The 20,851-nt window shown below is 44.6% G+C and overlaps 1 protein-coding gene across 5 annotated transcripts in view; it reads right to left on the bottom strand.

The window, feature by feature from the left end:
- The window catches only part of LOC1269465 (teneurin-m), a 515,515-nt gene that overhangs the window by 431,499 nt on the left and 63,165 nt on the right, over positions 1-20,851 (bottom strand). For 4 of the 5 annotated variants that reach the window (XM_061655799.1, XM_061655800.1, XM_061655805.1 and 1 more), the window contains exon 3: positions 16,361-16,654. In XM_061655799.1, the coding sequence (XP_061511783.1) occupies positions 16,361-16,654 (294 nt within the window). Of the gene's footprint in view, positions 1-1,923; positions 2,806-16,360; positions 16,655-20,851 lie in introns of those variants that run through there. The other variant, XM_061655802.1, reaches the window with a different exon arrangement.

The raw sequence follows: 20,851 nt of genomic DNA, 5'->3' as shown, positions 1-20,851 counted from the left end.
TGCGCTTTCCACCCACACAAAACCCCCTCCCTGGAGGGTGGGATATGGTGGTTGGTGCTGCCCAAGCGCCCAGCGTGCTGCCCAACCGCTGCGCTGGGACGTGCTGATACTCCTCGGCGCTATAATCCCATTCGTAACATCGCATTAAAACTCATTTATGCACCGGTGCATCGGGCGGTCACCCTTTTCGCTGGGATGAAGGGAAGCGGGAGGAAAAGGCTGGAGAATAGTGGGCGCAGAGCAGGGGGTGAAAACTCGATGTCGATGTTGCTTTCACACGTTGGTGGAAAAATATTTGTGCAGGCAAAAGTGCGGCTGCAGCGCGCACTGCAACTCCGAAGTCATTCCGGCCGGTTTGCAGCTACATAGCTGTGGTACAGGAGAGCTGTGTATGTGTGTGTGTATGTGGACGAGGGGTGGAGGGTATTAGAGTGTCCTGAAAATCCCGATCAATCGCTCTCTGAAAGAGAAAGAGCTGACGTTGCGTTTGTGTATGTGCTTAACCGATCTGGTTAGTTAACCAGAGAGAGAGAGAGAGCGAGAAAGAGGTACGTACGGGGCTGCCACTGTCGGAAGAATGCAACGTGGAGGGCGAGTGAGGGAGAAAAATCCTATCAATGCATCAAAACAAATACTCTTCGGGGCTTAAGTGGTGCTATGCGAACAAAACAAAAAAGGAAAAATAAATGCATTTAACGGTAGTGAGTACACGCCAAGCTATAGCACTGCGCTGTTGGTTGACGTAGTGAGTGGTGCTTTACTGGGAAAGGGGAAGAAAACTTCATCTAAATGCTTTGAACATGTTTGATGAAAAAAATTAAACAGTAGGGTATATCAATGAAAGCAAATGCAATTGTGATAAGATAATGTAGTACGTTAAAAATGATAAAAGAAATATATAACTTAAAAACGATAAATCAAATAAAAACTTGAACTAAACTAAGATTGTTTGAGCATAAACTATTAAATAAAAGATAAAAATTATATGAGTATGTGAGAGAAAAAATAAATAACAACCTTAAGGACTACTACTAGAATAAACAATATATCAATAGCAAGAAAAGGTAGCAAGAACTGGAAAAGTATGTAATTCAAAACATTAAACAGTATTCAGAAAACATCAGAAAAAGAGAAACATATGAAAAAGAAACAAGAAATTGCCAAAGAAAATGTAAAAAACAAAAATAAAAATAAAATAAGAAGAAGAAGAATAAAAAGATTAAAGAAAATAACAATTATTAGAAATATCCCGAACAATAAGAAGTGCAAAAACTACGAGCTTAGTGGGGGTCGCCCCGTGCGAGTTCCACCCGGAAGTGTCGGTATTGTGCTAACCCCGCTCCGACCTGGATCTGTGCAAGTGTTGGTGAGTGCCAGCAGCCGCCGCTTCGTGTACCGTGGTGTCTGCAGCAGCTGGCATGATTTGACATTTCACACCAGGCCGACACCAGGGCAAATTTAACGAAGCAACAAAAAGCTTTTTGCAAAATGCTCCTTTCTCTCACACCAGCACACACACACATACGAGCGCGTGCAAAAGCTCCGAAGTAAAGCTCTGTTGACGTTAAGTGTACAGGTGAGAGAAAGGAGATGGAAAAAACGAGAGAGCACTATAAGCCAGAGGAAGAGAGAGCATGTGTGTGTTTGCGAAAGAGAGAGAGATAGAGAGAGAGAGAGAGAGAGAGAGAGAATGAAATGAAAACATCTCAACACCAAATGCCAAACAGCAGCGTGAGATAATCCGGGAAGCTTTTCCGATTATTTTTTCTCCCCTTAACACGATGCGGTTGGATGCTTTGGCTCGCGTTCAGTTTTCTCAAATACCTTCTTCTTCTAATTTCTTACTTTTGCTCCCCATTTTTTTCTCACGACAGGGAAGATTCTCTCCAGCACCCGAACGACACCGACACCGAAAAAGCTTACCTTCCGAGCTGTCAATTGCATAGTACATTTAATCCTGTACGGCTGGTGCTGATTTGATTATTCCTTGCCCGCTCGCCTTGCTGCACCCGAGTGTGTATGTATTAATTTTTTGTGACACTTCACTCATCACCCTTTTCCACTGCGGTTGCTGAACAGAGACGTGTTTTCTGCTTTTTGCTTCCTTCTCGGTTTGTAAGGAAGGATTTCTAGAACGTTGAATTTAATTGTTTTACTTTTTTGTTTTATTCCCTTTTTAAGTATCTCTTGGTAATGTTTTTTGCCTTTCCACGCTGTTATTATCAATAATTGCTTGTTTTGTATGTTTGAAATTTGAACCGACAGGCATATGTTTAAAGCGGTGCCTTGTATTTCCTCACAACAAATAGAAATCCGTAAAAGGAAGCGGCCTGAAGAAGGATCACAACCACGGGGGAGGCAATAAAGCTGCTAGCGCTTGCAACGCACTCAATATGCATTTGCAGACATATCACACTCGCTGCGACAGCTCCACACATATATACACAAATACATTTAAACACATTCACGCACACACATCCACACAGACAGCTGCACAAACCGTTTCGCTTGCAGATGCAGCCGCGTCGCACGGTTTGCTGCAAATGAACGGCCAATCAACGGCTAACATTAACGGCTATCAGGACACGCACTCGTACGCAAGCCAGCATACACGCACTGCACAAATCGTCCGGCCAGAACGGGCTAAGCTTCCGGCATATACACACACACACACGCGCGCGCGACAGCAGCAACAACAAAAAGCGCACTCTCTCCCACCCCCTCCTCCCTGTACGCTACGGAGAACGCGTGGAAAACCGAGTGCGGAAAAACACGAACCAAACCATTTGCCAGCACCAAGCACACACAAAACCATCCGCAACGGTTTCGAATCGTCCGTCGACTAACGCCACCATAAGCGCACCGAGCGTGGAAAAGCGGCTGACTTGTGGAACCGTTCTACCCCACGCGTTCGCTCCATCCACAGGGCATCCTTGCCCCCACTTCTTAGCTGCTGCTGCTGCTGCTAGTGTGTATCCCCCCTTTTTAGCTTCGGTACAAAAAATGGCAACAAACACGCCGGAATCAGTTGCTCGGGGAGTCGTTCGCACAGCGAGAGAGAAAGAGCGAGCGTGCACGCACTCGTGTGGAGATGTTTTGGGGCCACGCGAACGATCGTACCCGTCCCCGGAACCCATTCACAACGTTGTCGGAGTGTCCACCGACGATGCAATGGGTTGTCCGTGCTTCGGCATCGGTTCGGTGTCTCGTTCAGTGCACATGGCAAGCATAAACTACCATGTGCGAGTGAGCACGCGCTAGGACAGTCGACGTGCGAGTGAGACAGTTGCGAGAGAGACAAGCCACATCTGCCACCGAGAGTAGTCAACAGAGCGGGAACTTACACACGGGGAGAGTGATTTTTTGCAAATCACCAACACAAACGCACGGAAAGCTTTTTCGGTGTCTCCCTTCCGATTTTCCCTGCAACCCTGCTCAACCACGAAAGCAACAAATTGCGTGCATGCTTCAATGGGCAGCAGCACCGTCATGGCCGTCATCAGCGTCATTGTGGCACGGTGCGCTATCTCTCATTTCGGTGGAGCCCGAATGAGGGATGCTTTTAGGGGTGAAGTGATCGCTGCCGTTGCCGGTCACCCATGTCAACTGAATGCGGTATCTCATTTTCAACCGGTTTGGAACTCATTCAACGAACGGGAGTTCAATTGCTTTGTTAAGTACGCTTTCACTAGCAAGCAGGCAAGCGATAGCAAGCAGGTTCCCGAAATTGGTTGCAGTGAAGCAAATCGTTCAGCCAGGACAGGACAGTAGTTGTTGGAGTTTATGAAAGATAAAGCGTTTAAAATGTGAAATGTTCTCTTAAATAACAAAAATGCTCCTAAATAACATTTAAGTAATTTGTAACCGGACAGATAATTTTTAAACTATAATATAACTAATCATTGAGACTGCAAAGGCTAAACAAGGTTCGAAAGTTTTATCAATATTGTAAATCAAGTGAAAATGGAACAATCACCAACAAGATGGAGACGCCTGGTAGTTGGTGTATAATTTTTACTTTAATTATCGAATATTGGTCATTGCACCGTGAAATTGATTAACATTTTCAGTTTCAAGATTTATCTTTTGGCTTAAAAAAATATAAAAAAACACTATTTACCACTAAAAATTGAAATATAAAATAAAACCATGTATTTAGTATTTGTAAAAAAAAATGATTTTGATGATATCTAGTTTCACTGACTGTTTTTAACTGATTAATGTATATTCATCCCAAAACGAAAGAATTTCCTAAGTTTATTTTTATAATTTTGGATATTTAAAGCATTTGTAAAGCAATTTAATCAAACATTTCATTTAATCCATTAAATCATTTATTACTTTCACAGATTGTCTTTAAGGTCTGATCTTTACTGAGGATCAAAACTTAACTTATAATATAATAACAATATTTCAAGAACGTAGAAAAGAAATGCAAAGACATGCATTTGTAATCATTTTACCATCACAGGTGCGTCGAATTGAATCAAATTAAAATTACTATAAAAGCCAACTTTAAGAAAATTTAAGATCCTTCACCATTTATCTTTTTATGAGAAATATCAGATACAAAGAAAAAACATCCTTATCCATGAACAAACCATTCAATCGGTAAGATAAGGACTATCGCTTTTTAATTCCTCCCTAAAGAGACTGATATCACCGTGCACCGAGCGCTAAGCCTGCAGCTGAAAATCCCCCTCATAACGCGTATCATTTTAATATAATTGATGACATTAATTATTACTGAATGCATCCACCATCATCCCCCTCCCCGAAAAGGATGAATAAAACGGCTTTTGCATCACCCGCTCACCTGCAAGGGTAAAGAACATGATCTCGTTCGGTGCCCTTTCACGCCCTTGCCCGGTGGCGGATTTACTTCAATCGAAAGCTACCGCTACCCGTGTAGTGCAAACAAAAAAGGCGATACCTTTCCGGCAAAAGGGAGATAAAATAACGAAGAATTGATAGTGAACAGTCTGTCCCGGGCCGGGACCGGGAAATCGATTTCCTCCCTGCCGAATGCCCGAGCAGCGCGCGGCGCGAGCCCATAGCACTGCAGTCAATTGGAAGTCAGCCCAGACACTTTCGACGTGCTCTTTTCGGCGCAACGGTGGAGACGCACGCTACCCCGGCAAAAGTTCTTCGACCGACCGAGTGGGTTCGGGCAGGCACTGGAGGCACCGAAACATTGCTTTTGACCTGCATTCGTCGTGTGCAGCACCCGCTGTCACTGCACTGCTGTCTGGAGTAGGCCCTTCCTGTAAACTCTCTTCCCGGTACCGTGCAGCAGTCTGGTGCACCGTGCCCACCGTACTCCCAACTGCCTGGAGGACTTTAAACTGCCGAGCAATCGTAGCAGAAAAATGACTCCAGCCGCACCAGGCTGGTGTTTGCTATCGCCTTTTGCTTTCTACGTTTTTTCACACAACAAGCAAGCACAAGCACAAAGCACGCTGCATTTCAACAAATGAGCCGAAACGGTATGGGAAAGCGAAAGAGCCGTGCTCGCTTACACGTGCGCGCGTCTAGCCTTTGCCGCCTCTTTCGTGCTGGAATGCAACTGCATCTTCCACGTAACGCATCGAACGGGAAGTAAAGGAAGGTTTTTTTTCTGTGTGTATGTGTGTGAGTAAATGCAAAGCAGGAGGCAGTAAACGTGGCCGTCTTTCATGCACACTTGAACGCACCCAGACAGTTCACGTTCCCCGATACAGCAGTGAGCCGGCTTTTGACTCCGTCTTCCCGTTGGCAACCCCCTTTCCGTGTTGTTCCCTCCCTGTGCTGTTACAAAAACAAAATAACATGTACACTTTGTTGATGGGGTTTTTTTTCCCAATGCAAACCCCCTTCTTTCGAACGACACAAAAGCGAAGTACGGAAGCGCAAAGCATATGCATGCAATCATGGTACGCCAAAACGCACATGATACGCGTGTGCGCGACAGACAGAGCAGGAAGGCAGACCGAGGGGCAGCGCAACACGCACCAGACATACGGGGACAGCCTATGGAAAATGAATACTTTACACACATACCCTCTCTCACACACACGCAGATGGATGCGCATGGTCTCGTGAAAGTGAAAAAAAAATCTAGGCGAAACAGAACAGTTTGACACATTTGTTTTTGTTTCGTTGCCGTTCGTGTTCTTTACACCATTACAGCGTGCACACTAAGCCACAGTTAGTAGTGTGTTACACGAACCGTGGCTTTCTTGGCAGGATTCGAACAGTGGCCTGGAACGGGGCCGGGACAGTCTCGGGCGGCGTCTATTCATTGCGTTCAACACTTGAGACAAATTTGATGACATCCTCAGACGGCGGTGGAGTTGTGCTTGTTGTCGTCGTTGCCGACGCGTTACCGATACTCACGCTACCGCTCACCATGAGGCAAAGGAAGCCATGTGAGTTGGTGTTACGTTTAACGGATTTTGAGCTTGCAGCCGGACGTGGTTTTAAGGCGGCAATACAATGTGGCTGGTTTGATGCAATTGATATAGCGGTTGAAAACAAATGTTTCAAATTAATTACTACAAATTGGCAGAAACAAGTTTCTAAGCTCTAAATATATTAAGAAAGACAAACTTTTGCTAATAAAAATGAATATAAAAGCATTTACTCTCCTACTTTACCTTGCATTATCAATCGCAAACAAACGATGCTTGACGTGTTGACGGTAATTTTACATTTTATGGACCATTTCACATTCCACTGTCTTTTCGGTCTTGAGCGCAGGCGATGATTGTTAGCACCCCAAACTAGCCCAACAAAACCCTTCCATCTAGCTCCACAGCTATCCACAAAAAAGGCAGATCATCTCCGACCGAAGCGAAGATACGATGCGGGATATATATTTGAATAATTTATCACCGTGCGCAATAATTTCCGCTCCCCACCGGCACGCAACAACGACACCAACGACTGTAACAGTAATTATTATTCATGTTTAGCGCTCGTGCGCTCGTGTTGCCTGAAACGGTGCAACACATTCCTTTCGGTTTGAAGGGAGGAGCCGTTTTTTACACGAAAGGGTTTAGCTAAAACTAAACTTCTAATTATTTTATCATCACTTTTCAGACTGCTTACGGGACGGTGATGTTGGTGGGAGTTTCAGCGCACAGTGTTGGGCGCCAAAGTCTAATAAATTGTCGTGTAATGATCGGGAGGCTTCTTGGCGTTGGTGCTAAACGATCTCAAGCGAAGATGTGCGATGTGGTGCGAGGTTGCTCGAGAAGGACAGTGCGTTGATTCAGAGCCGTTTGCGTTAGATTGATTTATTTAAGTGCTTTGTGTCATGAGGTGCATGACTTGTACGAAGTGGATTTATGTCATGTCAGTTAAGGTTCTGTTTGCGTTAATTTTATGATCATCGTCACCATTCATTTGATGGCTGTTAAAAGCAGCTATAATGTCACACAAAAATCGCACTTAAAACGGCAACGTTAAGAATATTAAATTTACATCAATTAACTGCCTCTGCTTAAAACCCTTTTCGACACGCACACAGTGACACTGCAAAAAGAGGTGCATGAAAAGTTACACACCCAGCTCGATTAATGCCAATCGACCGCAAACGATCAATTACTCCCTGGCTCTCGTTCGTACGCAAAGGCTAACCAAGAGTGCGCCCATATTGGTCCCACTATTTAGCCGTTTGCCGTACGTCCTTGCCGCCCCGCAGTGTTCGCAGTGACAATTAATTCCAATTCTGTGCCGCGGGGATGCATTTTGTGAATGCCGGCAGCCACCCAAAACTAGCGCCATACAACCGGACGCACAAAGTCAATGGACTCATTTACATTTTATTTTGTTACAAACACACACAGCCACACACACATACACTCGGAGCACAATTACTTGCAACCGGTTGGATAATCGGATTGCCGCGCACGCCGGCGCACGCTGGGTGGATTTAAATAAATAAATTTAATTTAATCGGATAATCGCGATTGACCAGTTGGCTTTATCGAATGATTAAGTGGAACCCGGGCCGGGGCTCGGGAAAGAGGAAGAGTGGCTCCACCATTGAAGAATGTCAATTTGATGTGAGTTTATGTAAGCGGGTTTGGTTTGGAGCTTTATTAAAATGAGCAGAGGCAAAGTAATTGAGTTCTCAGATTCGTTTTTGTGGTGTAAAAATTGGAGGCTTTTGTTGCTTCTCGAACTCATACAAATAACCTGCTGAGCATGTTCAAAATGACATGTATAATGTAGCTCAGTACAAGCACACTAAAAGTCACCCGTTATTGCGTCATCGCCTATCACTCTTCCCGGCAGCCATACCACACTGCATTGAAATCAGGGTGCCAACGGTCAAAAGCGGCCTCATTCATCGAAACTCACCAAAGGTGCAGCAGAACAAGTCAACAGACAGAGAGTGAGAAAAAAAATCATCATGCTAGCAGCTGCACTTAACATAATGATTATGCAGTGAATAAACCCCATCCGCATCGCGGTTTGCCGTTTAGAAAGAAAGTGACTGGCGGCGTAGTCTAGCGAGAGGACCATGGCCGGGCAAAAAGGGTACCGTGACGATGCCAAGCCATGCACCCACGGCAAGAGGCCACTCAATGGCAGCGGGCTGGGATTTTCATTTTCATTCGCAGCCTCAAGGGACGTGTCTGATGAACCGCGCACCCGAGCTCATAGGCAACCCAGTGGAGAGGGCAAAAAAATGCAACCCTGAACATAAAACTAAACCACAGACTCCTTCAGGTGGATTTTGTGCGGGCCCATTGGATGCACCCGCTATGGCTTGGCAAAAATGATCCACACCAGACCAGATGTGCGGAGTGAAAGGGCTTGTACGGAGAGAGAAAAAAGGAACGCATATTCCCGCCCGGCACAAACAAACCTCATAACGTTCGCAGAGAGGCAGAACACCCCCGGACAGATAGAGAAGCTAATCATTCGTTTAACGATTCACCACTGCTGGAGTGGGGTGGAGTGATGCAGGCAGGGAGCAAACCCCGCACAGAGAGGCGTCTTGTGCACGGGCACATGATGCATTAATTAGCATTTTAAAAATCCATGTGCAACCATTTTCGCTTCAGCACGGCCGTGTTCGTGTTACTACACAGAGTGGTCCGGTTAAGTAACGCCAGTGAAAAAAGAAGCAGTTCGGCTATGTGTGAACGATGATGTGGAAAATGAAAGCATCAATAGGGAGAGTGTAGGGAGAGTGCAAAAAAAAACCTGTTACCTGAGCCTTATGGATTTTTGCTCCCTTTCCCCGTGTGCACATTTCCATCCAGCTCCAGCAGCAAGTGAACCGTGAAACGCGTGAAAAGCGCGCTCCGGAACGGGGCTAAGGCAATTTTCCTAATGGATTATCGGTTCGGATGGGAAAGAATCCACCGCTCGGATCGGTGTGTCTTCCCTCTATGGCCGTGCATTATTTTTGCCCGTTCCAGCGACAGGGATCCATTTGGCCGGGAGCCGGGAGTTCATCAACTCGGGAGATTGAACCCAGTCACCAAGTTCGGGGCTGACCGGTGTGTGTGAGTGAGTGTACATCCTTTTGAAGATTGGAAGGATTGCAGCGCCGCCTTCGGGGTGCAGAGCATGCCAGTCCGTAATGGAAGTGATTGCCAAGCCAATCTCGTCTTCTGTAATTGAAGCAAATGACTCCCAACAGATGGGGATGGGGCGGCTGGGAAGGGTTCGTGCATGCTGGAACAGGGATGTGATGCTAAATCGAATGTAGGTTGACGAGCCGGACGGCCGTAGCGCCGGTCACTGCTGATGCTGGGGCGCCCCATATGCGTTCGGAATCAATTACTCGCTCGCTTATCAAACGATCGAAGCGTTGCCTCAACGATCGAAGGGCATGGTCGTGAATATGGTGATAGAAAAATTGGTGCAGGGAATTTATTAAGGTAGCAAAGAGTAAATCATAACAAAGTCCTCCATAAGAATGATTGCCATATTCTGATTTTGTATAATCCTTTTGTACTTTCTTTAATACTGCGGACTAGCAACATCTCTTATCGCATATAACTTTCTCTAAGACTATTTTGATCTATATGTGAATTAGGAATGTCAAATTATATACAAGAAAGTATATAAAACTGTTCAAATTAACTGAAGATTTCAATTCAACATCTTTGAGTGGTCAAGTTTTTGACAAACTCAACACAATCCTCATAAAAATCCACCAACTGTGATGGAAAGAAGAAACTTACGGTACGCGTATACACCTTTTAAACAGGTCCTACGCGTCCCCAGGTTCGAGCACTGTGCACTGGACGTCTAGTGCACTTGAACTGACGGAACTTATTTCCTTGTGAAGACTTGGGAGACCACCTTCACAGCCAGAACTCCCGCGAGAGCAGCTCGAATGGCTTCTCGGAAAATGGCGATTGCAAGAACTAGAGCCAATTCTCATCATTCCAGAGAACCATACGAGCGCACATACACACACACACACACATGCGCGACTATTCTGAGCACGGGACGAAAGTAACCACAAAAACGACGCTCCTCTAGTGCCCTTGGCTAACCAATACCCGTTTTTGCAAAACGATGGCGACGGTGTGACACACACACACCACAAGCGAAGCCAACAAGCTAAGCTTCCCCAAACAATAGCCATCACGGGGGATGTTGGGATGTCCTACCGATCGAAGTAGAATGGAACGGAATGGAACAGAAACACCCGAGCGCGTTTGAATTCATCCTCACCGTCTTAAGAAAGTCGGAACGAAAGTCCGAAAGATTGCCGACTCCCACCTGGACTAATCGGATCGGTGGAAAAGGACGTAGGCTGGGGGGGGGGGGGGGGGGGCGGTCAAAGGGAGAACTAACAATCCATCCTCTTACGGAAGGGATCAGCAATCATCTTTACCATCGACCCGTGCGCTGCACACCGTGCGTTCGCCGTGCCGAGAAGAAACTGTGCACCGAACGAAATTGAGTGAGACCGAAACCACCGACGAATGATTTCTTCACCGTGTCCCACTGCCCCGAACGCATCCATTTCGGCGGGTAGTGGAGCGAGTGGGAAGAAAATGCTGAAATTGCCAGCATACGTGAGATCCGGACCGTAATTGAATATTATTGTGCTGACATTTTTCAAGTGGATTTACCATCAACCAGTGTGACAGATTGGACGTGGCGAACGGTTGGTAGTGGTAGTGGAAGCGGTGTATGGGTGTGTCATGCCCAAGCGATCGTTGATTGCCGGCCAGCACCTGGTTTTTGCGGTGAAACGGATCCGAGTGTCGACTGGGGGCTCAGCAGGGCCGGTACGTGGGTCGCTCCTTGATTGCGTTGGATGCTGTTGCTGGTAGGTCACTACCGCTCGTCGACGTGTCTTCCGGTGGTTCGCCCGGACTTGTTAGCTTGTTGCCAGCTCACCGTTGCGCCAGTTGTCATTCACCTTTCATTTCGGGATGTTGAAACAAAAAGGGTGCACGGCATGGCATGCCGTTGCGTTGTCTTATTGGGGTTGAAGATGGCATGGGAGCAGTGTCTCCTCATGGTGGTGTTGACAATCATTTTTACATGTTTTGCAGAGAAAGGACATGCGTTCTTTTAATATTCAAATTTAAGGAATGCAGGGGATATATGGTGCCTCAAGATTATGTTTTCTTGAGTTTTTTTTCAGAGCCTATTGCTTAACATATCCCAAGAGTGAAAATAATTTTTTTGAAGAACTTTTATGCAATAAACATCACCCAAAGTCGGTCGTTCATGACGAAAAAATGCCACACTATGAATGTGTTTTGAAATAATTTTTAGCATCGTAGACCAACGACATAGGATATTGACTTACAATTAAGTTTGGTGCCTAAGAGATCAAAGAGATAAATTACCGTGGAGGGAATAGTTGGTGCTTTGGAGACAAACATTGAAGTATACTGTCAAAATCAATTGACTGTTAATCTATTAGTTATTACTGAAATCACCAAATTAAAAATTATTTATTTGTAAATATCCAAAAGCTCTGCTTAAGTGCACTCTTTATCGTTCATTAAATGTTAAAATCCAACAAGAATTCATAAAATCTGGTAATCTTAAAAGGAAAAACGGCCAAACCTTTTATCCAACCATCTGGGTGCATCGTCATCAACATGCCGGGGCGCATCTCTGGTCAGAGTGCAAGACACACTTAGACTACACAACAGCAGCCACATGCGTACCATTTATCTCTGAACGGAATTGGCTACCCACTTTCGTATGTTTGCAAAATACTTTCTCGTTCTAGGAATGATGCCCGCAATCTGCAACCTGCCACCTCACGAATGCGTCCTCTGCTGCTCCACTCAAGAACTTCTTTCACTCCTATACACACATCCACCACAAATCCCACCAGAAGGTGTTCCTCCCGGTGCGCACAGAAAAACATGAAAGTCAATGCAAGTGACAATGATTGATGATGTAAATAAAATCCTGCTTACGACGGCAGCCCGGCAGCTTACGATTTGCGTTACACTTGCATGTTTATTCGACATTCGAACGATTTAGCATCCGTTTCGGTTGCGGTTGGTTTATGCCTTCCACCACACACAGAGGCACACAGCCCTTGCTTGTGCCGTGCTGCTAACCATGATGCTTTGTGTCATGCAATTGAAAAACATCACCTTGCACTTGCACAAACAGTGTTCGACCGACCGGTATGAATATTTGTTGCCGAACGGGAACGGGATGCTTTACATTGATGTGGCTTACCATGCTGCACGCTCAAGCTGTTGCATACAGTATGTTTCCATAAAGCTACAGTTGTAGTTCTTTTTGCGATATAAGACTTATTTTATTGTTAGTTAAACAAATATAAATTAATTAAAAACGCTTAAACTAATCTTAACTTATCATTATCTTAATCTGATTTTAAAATACTTTAAAATGATCTTTAAACTGCAATTAAATATACAAACAACCCATTCATTACCACCACCAGTGAAACAATGAAACAATAAAACGACTCCTAAAAGACAGCCCTGTGCGTCATCCGTTCAGGCAAACCTTTCCCCTATTTACAGGCGAAAACTCCATCCAGGTGCATTTTATTCTCACGCAAGCGGGTAATTTTGGTGCACCTTCGAGGACGATGTGCCCGTGTTTCACCACTCGCTTTAGACGGGATTAAATTCTGGGGCAAGATTTATTCCCACTTTTAACACAGACAGCTCTCACGTCCTTTTCTTTGCGCCGTTGTTTTTTTGCTCCCATCGCCTTAAAAGCAACTTTAAGCGATGCTGTCCGTCCGAACAGTGAGTTTTCCCATTTTCCTCACAAAATGGAGGCGAAATAGAATTTTTGTACCGAAACCTTCACGCCGAACCCTGAACGCACCGAGCTGTAACTCCTGGGAGAACATTCAAATAAGCACCTTAATTTAAAATCCATTCAAAGAAATTATTGGATTTAGAGTCTTCTCCCAACGCAAGGCGGAGATGGTGCTGTGAATGTGTGTGTGTGTGTGTATGTTTCTGTAATTGCCTTCAGCCCAGACAGACGGAGAGTGTGCAAGAGCTACTCAACGAGACGATTCGCAAATTGTCTGTACGTGTGTCCTTCCTTTTTGTGTCCACCTTCTCCGCACAGTTTCATTGCGATTGGGGCGTGTGACGCTAGACTTTAGCGCCCCCCAGTTGGTTGAGGTGTTGCCGACTCACGTCCCGGTAAAGTGGCTCGTTTTTCCCTTGATGAATCCTTCGGCTCGGTCTCGACACTCGTCTGGTCTGGACGAGGAACAGGGAGCGTCACACACTAAAAATGGCATCTTTTGTATGAGCCCACTCGACTCATATGGACTCACGCCGATCGTCTGGGATGTGATGAACATGGAGCACACGCAGATTGCATCCCGAAATGCAATGAACATTGCATCAAAATTGCATTCGGCTCTGTTGTCCAATGGCCAATTACACGACTCTTTACGACGCTCGGACGCTGTCCCTGGTGCTCTGGTGTGCTATAAAATTGTAATTTTTGCCCAGAATTTTCAGGTGGCCATTACATTGTGGTTAACATGTACCTGATTTCATCGCAACGAATTCTTTGGCAAACTCTCTACCTGGGCGAACGCTGCTCTTGTTTTTGAGGAGGAAAGTGTAGGAGTCCGAAAAACCGCACTGAAGAAATTTGCCAAACCAAAGAATGCTTCCGACTTCGGTACGGAATGATCCAACACCTTCCCCCTACTGCAACTGCAATGGCATTCACTGACCAAAACTATCGTTGGCACCCGGGAAGCATGTCATTCGACTCTCTCCCTTTCTCTACCAACGCTACCTCCAAAACCTAGGGACAGTCGGTGTGACCACAAATATAAATCCTGTGGGAAATAATTGACTTCCGTAGAATTTATTATTCACTTCACCACCACGACGGTATCAGAAAAGGGAAATGGGTGAAGAGAAGTGCTCTCCCAACGACCAACCGGACTTATGCTTTTCTTGGGCGAAAGCTCATCTTTCGCACCAGCACCATCGGTCGGCATTGGACTAAGCAGGCGTAGAAGTATTTGAATCCAGCTAGCGACGAGTTTGTTTCCCCTGGAGGACGCAAAGGGATACATTGAGGAGGGGTGCAAGCCAACACAGCCAACACAGATTAAATGCCAATTGGCGGTTGGCCAAGCGATGTGAAAAGTTTCTGTTTCATAATTTACCATGATGAGCTTTAAACTCTGTGTGTCTGTGTATCTGTGCGTGCATTTGGGAGGAAAGACACTTTGAACGGTAATTATACAAAGCTTGGAGTAACTTTGGCGCAGACGAGGTAGGTTAATAGTTTTGGACTTTGTGTTAAATCAAACGCCTAATTTTTGTTGAAGTGTTATTATTTCAGGTGAAGGCATTTTTTTATATGCCTGGGGGTATTATGGGTATATTTAATAAATTTTAAAGGCCTTAACAAACGAATTAAATTAACGTGTCTTTAGATTAAAACCTTAAAAACTGTTTGAATGTGCAGTATTCTGTCATATTAAAAATATTGCTAGTGAGTATTGAAGCATGCTAGTGACGGTATTGAAGACGGATCTCGATTCGTCCCGGAACTGAGACAGTTTCTGGTACAGTTTTTGTATTGGATTCAAATAACGAAAGCATCTCAAACTAACGATCGAACGTCAGATATCAGTTTCAGGATCAGTATTGGTTCTTTTTATGTTCCAGGACTAGAATGTTCACAGATTCAGCATCATCTCCAAGACTGGTATGATTCACTACCAGGTTCTGGACATGTAGGAGTTAAGAATCTATACGAAGACCTGTGGACTTAGAAGGACCTATGGACTTAAAATTAATTCCTAGTCCTTTCTGGGTCCCTGATCAGCTCCAAAGCGAGTGCAGATTCAGTATTAAAGTCAGAAACGATAAGAGAACAGTGGGGCCCTTCACGATTCTAGTCAGTTTTTTGTATGGAGTTTGACAGTTGGAGGCTGAAATCATGTAAACACTCCATACAACACCACACACAAAATTAGCCTGCAATTTTCAGTCTTGATTATTCTAGCCTCAAAGCTAGAATTAGATTAGAGTACCTGCTCGAAAAATGGCAAAACAAGGTGGTGTTTACATTTATCCCAAGGTGCAATAAAGAGATCATGTGATGGAATCCAGAATCAAAAGTGTATGTAGTCCAGGTGGTCTCATAGCATGTTTTTATAACCAAATTTGAAAATCACTTGTTGACAGGATGGGTGAATTTTTTTGTTCAAACAAGCTTTCTGGAGGCTTAACGAATACATAAAACACTCTTAAAATTTTCATTCAGAAGCAGAAGCGATAAAAATCAGCCTTCTAAATGCATACACCTTGAACATGAGTTCAAGATTTTTGCCAGAAACAGTTCAGAATCTATTCTAGAACCTTGCATAAGTTCAAGATCTGTCTAAGGCGGGTATTAGTTAAAAATGAGTACAAGGATTGGTATGGATTTAATATCTGAAGTACAACAAATGTAGATTCAGAGCTAGTATCCCACAACCAACATCTTCCCACACTTTATTATTTGTTTGAGTGAAATCATGCTCTCCGTTAGTAAAGAACCACAACATCCTTCATTTTTGCTTCGTTCCTTTTGTCCTAATGGGCTAATGTAAATCCCATCAGCAGTAATAAAACTCCGATTAGCTCTAATTGTTCACTTCAACCATCTGTATTCTTCACCAAAGAACCCAACAAAAAGCCACAAAAAATAAGAATCCCCCAAACGCATATTGAGCTCATCAACTCGTCATCGGCACTCAGCAACAACCATTTACCACACAAAATGCGTAAACCGCACTCATCTGTGCCTGTGACGACTGGCCGGCCTAAAGAAAAATCAAGAAATGCTGCAAAATCAATGGCAAACCCAAAACTTCCTCCTTTTCTCTCTCTCGATTTCCCCTTGTTTAACTCACCGTTATTGACGAGCAGCGTGTTTTCCCGGGCGAGCGAAGCTTCCGCGTCGGTCAGCGTCGCACTGGAACCGTTCTCGGACGAGGGTGTGTTGAGGGTGAGCGGATTGACTGTGGTGGCGGCCGGGCCGATCGCCCCGGGCACGTTGCCGCCCTTGGCGGTGCGGTAAGTGAAATTTGATTGTCTTTCGGCCGTGCCGATGGCGTTGTACGGCTGGGCGTAGATTGACCGATGGATCGGACTGTCCTCGTTGTCCGAGCTGTTGAGCGAGTATCTCGGATAGTGGCGCGATTTTCCTGCCAAAGAAGCAACACGGAAAAGAGAAGGAAGGGTGTAAAAGAGTGTATGCACATTCGGGACAGAAACATGTGGGCTTTGCTTGTTAAATGATAAGCAAATATTGGTCCGTTGCTGGAGGCGATTAAAACGCATAAGCGATGCGGATAGGAGCTTTCTCTCTCGCTCTCCTCATCTTGTACTGGCAATGTTGACCCAAATAATGCATCTACGTGTCGATAACTAAATACGGCACCTTTTTCCCTTCATTTAATTTCACCTCCACCAACCTTGCCCTTGGGCCACTTCAAGAAATTGCATCCAATGGATAAGCCAACCCGGATCTCGATGCTCGTCTCTACAGGAGTTGATCGTTTCGCAATGCCCGGAATTTAGACCAAGTGTGTATTGCGAGTGTATCGGCTCGTTCGTACCGACACAGCCCGATCGGAGTTTGAAATATGACCCCCATCCTCAGTGCCCTTTCCGGCCAACAAACCACCATCACCACGCCCGGGAATGGTGAAAATGAACGGCAACTACGCTTTTAATGGCTCTCAGCCGAGATAACAGATCAAATTTGTTTTCGATTAATTTCTCAGCCCTTGCCGGTGGAAAGCGCACACCGTCCATGGGAAGAGTATGGGGTTATGCGTGTGCAATGCCTCCTCTTCCGAGGCAGTTCGCAATTTGGGACTCTGCGTCCCACAAGCTGCACCAACCGATGATACGATTTTCGGCACCGAATCTCGCTTGATAGTGCAATTTGATTTTAATTTATTTTTATTGCTCCCGTTACGCGCATCCGGGCTGCGTTCGAGCCTAGCGCCATCGATGCTAGCTTTGCTTCGTGTTTCGCGTAGCTAAACCACACCGTAACGGATTTTGAAGGTCGTTCATTTAGCTATTTGCGATGGGTTAGAAGAAGAAGAAAAAAACCCTGCGGGAAAGCCTGTTTTTGCTGCGATAGTTAAAATGGTGTTTAAAATCGCACCGAAGGATTAGTCGCGCTTTTTTGCCGGTGGTAGGAATGGAAGGATTTAATTCAAAAGGGTCCCCTTTCACCCCGACTCTATGGTACGGTTTCGAGCGATTGCGCTTGCCGAAAGGGTGGAAAAGATTAACCTCTTCGGGTTTCGGCTTAAGGTTGTGGAAGGCTGTGAAAATTTGTGTGGAAATAAAAGTAGTACGCTTACCGCTTTCAGATGGGATTATCGTTTGGTGGTGTTTTAATTAAACATTTAGTATTGTGAGATGGGCAATATCTGCTTCACGAGCGATTAGCTCAGTTTTTTTAGTTGCACCAAAGGTTTATGTACAATATTTAAATAATTATCAAGTTGAATTTATCAACAAACAAACTAATAAATGTATTGTAACTAACAATATATTGCGCCTGAAAGGATTTTTAATAAAAATCTTAAACAGAACACAATTTCATTCCACAAGATGCGATACGTTTTCCGAAAACCGAACCACAACTACTAGCGCCATCTATGTGTGAGATTTCAAAACCGACCGTCGTCGATTCCCAGGCAACAATATCAAGTCGAAAAGATGCTGCGAATGTGTTTTTTTTTAAATTCCGTTCAATACTTAAATAATTTGTTTTGAAATTTTAGAACCATTAGATAGTGAAAATAATGACAAAAAAAAAGAAATTTATAATCTCAAAAATATATGATAAAAAAGACAAACCTAAACGTATAATCAGGAGCCTTCAAATCAGAATGGATGAGAAAGAGAAGTATAAGAAGGTTCAAATAATTTAAAACCAATTTTAAATCAGTTATTTTCAATCACAATTCGATAAAAGAGGTTAAAAAACTCGATCAGCACCCTTCTAAATCGAAGCAAAAACCACCTCGGGCTAAGACTTTGAAATAAAATTACGCTAAGCTCGGATTTCTTTCTACACAAAAGCATAGAATTCACGCCAAAAATAAAGCGGATATACATTTTCACACCTTTCATACAAAAAAACCTTTATATGGAAAATTCTCTATCTCTCTCTCTCTCTCTCCGTCAGCCTTGCCTTGCCTGAAGCGAAACGTGTCCTTGCGTGTCATTGTTACAAACACAAAATTGCATTCAATCGCACCTTGTTTGCACCCTCGGGGGGTTTTCAAAACAAATGCCATCAATCGCGGTTCGGAAGCGCACAGCAGCAGCAGCAGCCAGAACAACAAAAAAGAATCACCCATAAATGGACAATTTTTGGGCCCGACTTGATGGGCCTCGATTCCATTGCAACGCCGTACATCACCCGACAAAGTGACGTTAATAGCACCGAGTGACAGTGGGACACACAAACGCACACGCACAGAACCCTGAAAAGGACCCTTACGCACGGCGTGAAATGAAAACACGGCGCAAGGTCAGGACGTGGATTGTGTAACGCTACCGTTTTCCGGTTGCATTTTTTTCTCTCTCTCTCTTTAGCGTCTTGCTTTAATGTCCCTTTCGGGTGAGTATTTGTGCCGCACATACACCGGAGAGGGTCTTTCCTTGGATGCTGCGGCCTGTATGCGGCAGCGCTCGGTTGAAATATAGTCATCCGCTTTTCCATTATCGCGCTCGCCTAGTTTCCGCCGATCGGTCCTTTCGCTGTACACGCATTGATCGATATGAAATAAGCAAAAGGGAGGGAGAGACAGTGTCCCTATTACATCGCTCCCATCGTGTGCAAAACAAAAACTGCATTCACAACTGGGTGCATGTGCATGTAGGGTGCTTCTCTGTGATTCCCGTAGCTTCGGTCACACAAATCCGCACCTTTCAACAGGGATCAACCCTCGGTATGTTGCTGCCGTCATTATTACTTCTGTTGCAGGGCCTCGAGGTGTTCCCGGGATGGTAGCAAAAAAAGAAATTGTCACTTCAACGTGGCAGGGAATGGGATGAAAAACGTCCCTGCCGATTCATTGCTACACCCGGTGGTCATTGGTGTTACGCGATCGCTCGCCAAGGGGACACCCGTTCGCTTTGCTGTTTGCCTACCAACTGGTGCAGTGCCGACTTTGGCATTATGCAGTTGACTGCGATTCAATTCACATTCTGTCGTCGCCCAGTGGTGCTCATTTTTCAAACCACCAAACCGTTACACACCCTTCGGCGGGTTCATTAGCCGTATTCGGTGTCGATGGGTCCTTCTTTCCCATTTGGCTGGGGGAAAACATGGAACAAACTTTCTCTCTCTCTCTCTCTCTTTTTAATAATCCATCACGTGCAGTACACGTTTCTGGCTAAGCGAAAATACGTAAAAAAAAACAATTACCGAAACGTAACAAACCGACAGCGGCTGTTTTGAAAGCGTTTATGAGACGTTGTTTGTAAATAATGTTGTTAATTCCCTTTTTTTCAACGGCAGCAGCTAAGCGCTTCTTTCGATTTGGGTTACCTTCTGCCGCGCGTTTTATCCGCTTTCAAGGACGAATGCACCACGAAATGATTTTTTTTTTTACTGAAATTGGTGCATTTTTTAACGTTGTTGTGTGTGTGTGTGTCACGGTTCACAGCCACGTTTGCAATTCTACCATTTCGTGTGGCGTGGCGAGATTTACTGCAACGATTGGACGGAAAGTAAAGCCGGATCAAGTTACAATGGGAACGCGCCCAGGCACGGGACACGTGAAAAATATTACCGGTGAATTCGTTTGTACGTGTGTGTGTATGTGTACGTGAGATTAAGTAGGAACCATATTTGATGCTGGTGCTGGTCGAAATTTTCCTTCCAATTCCCTACATCGTGTCATGGACAATTTAACGAATGGGTAATCAAAATTTGCATAAACATAATGCATCGTGCGGCGCATGCTGTTATGAGAAGCACAATGGGCACGGCTAATGAAGGTGAACCTAGTGGAACGGAAAAGGATCGATTACCAGGGCAGGATTTTGATAAGTTATGGAGATGTTGAGGCACTGCTAGGAGAAGCAATGCTTGATGATGGTTTCTTAACGATTAAAGATATCATCTACGTTAAATTATGCGGGTTTTATTGTGCATCATAGTTATTGGAATAAATTGTTGATAACATGCAGATGTAAGGTTCATTTTGAAGGTTTTTTTTTAATAATAGGGTAAATGTACCAATAGTGGTGCAATTTGTAGTGGTACCGATGTGTTTTAATGGATTTAAAGTGTTAGGAAGGATAATTTCTGAATATTTTAACACATAGCAATTGGAATATGTTTTATCTACGCAATCACAACC

The sequence above is a fragment of the Anopheles gambiae genome, chromosome 3 (assembly GCF_943734735.2).
Source record: "Anopheles gambiae chromosome 3, idAnoGambNW_F1_1, whole genome shotgun sequence".
Taxonomy (NCBI): domain Eukaryota; kingdom Metazoa; phylum Arthropoda; class Insecta; order Diptera; family Culicidae; genus Anopheles; species Anopheles gambiae.
This window is presented reverse-complemented; position numbering and strand designations above follow the sequence as displayed.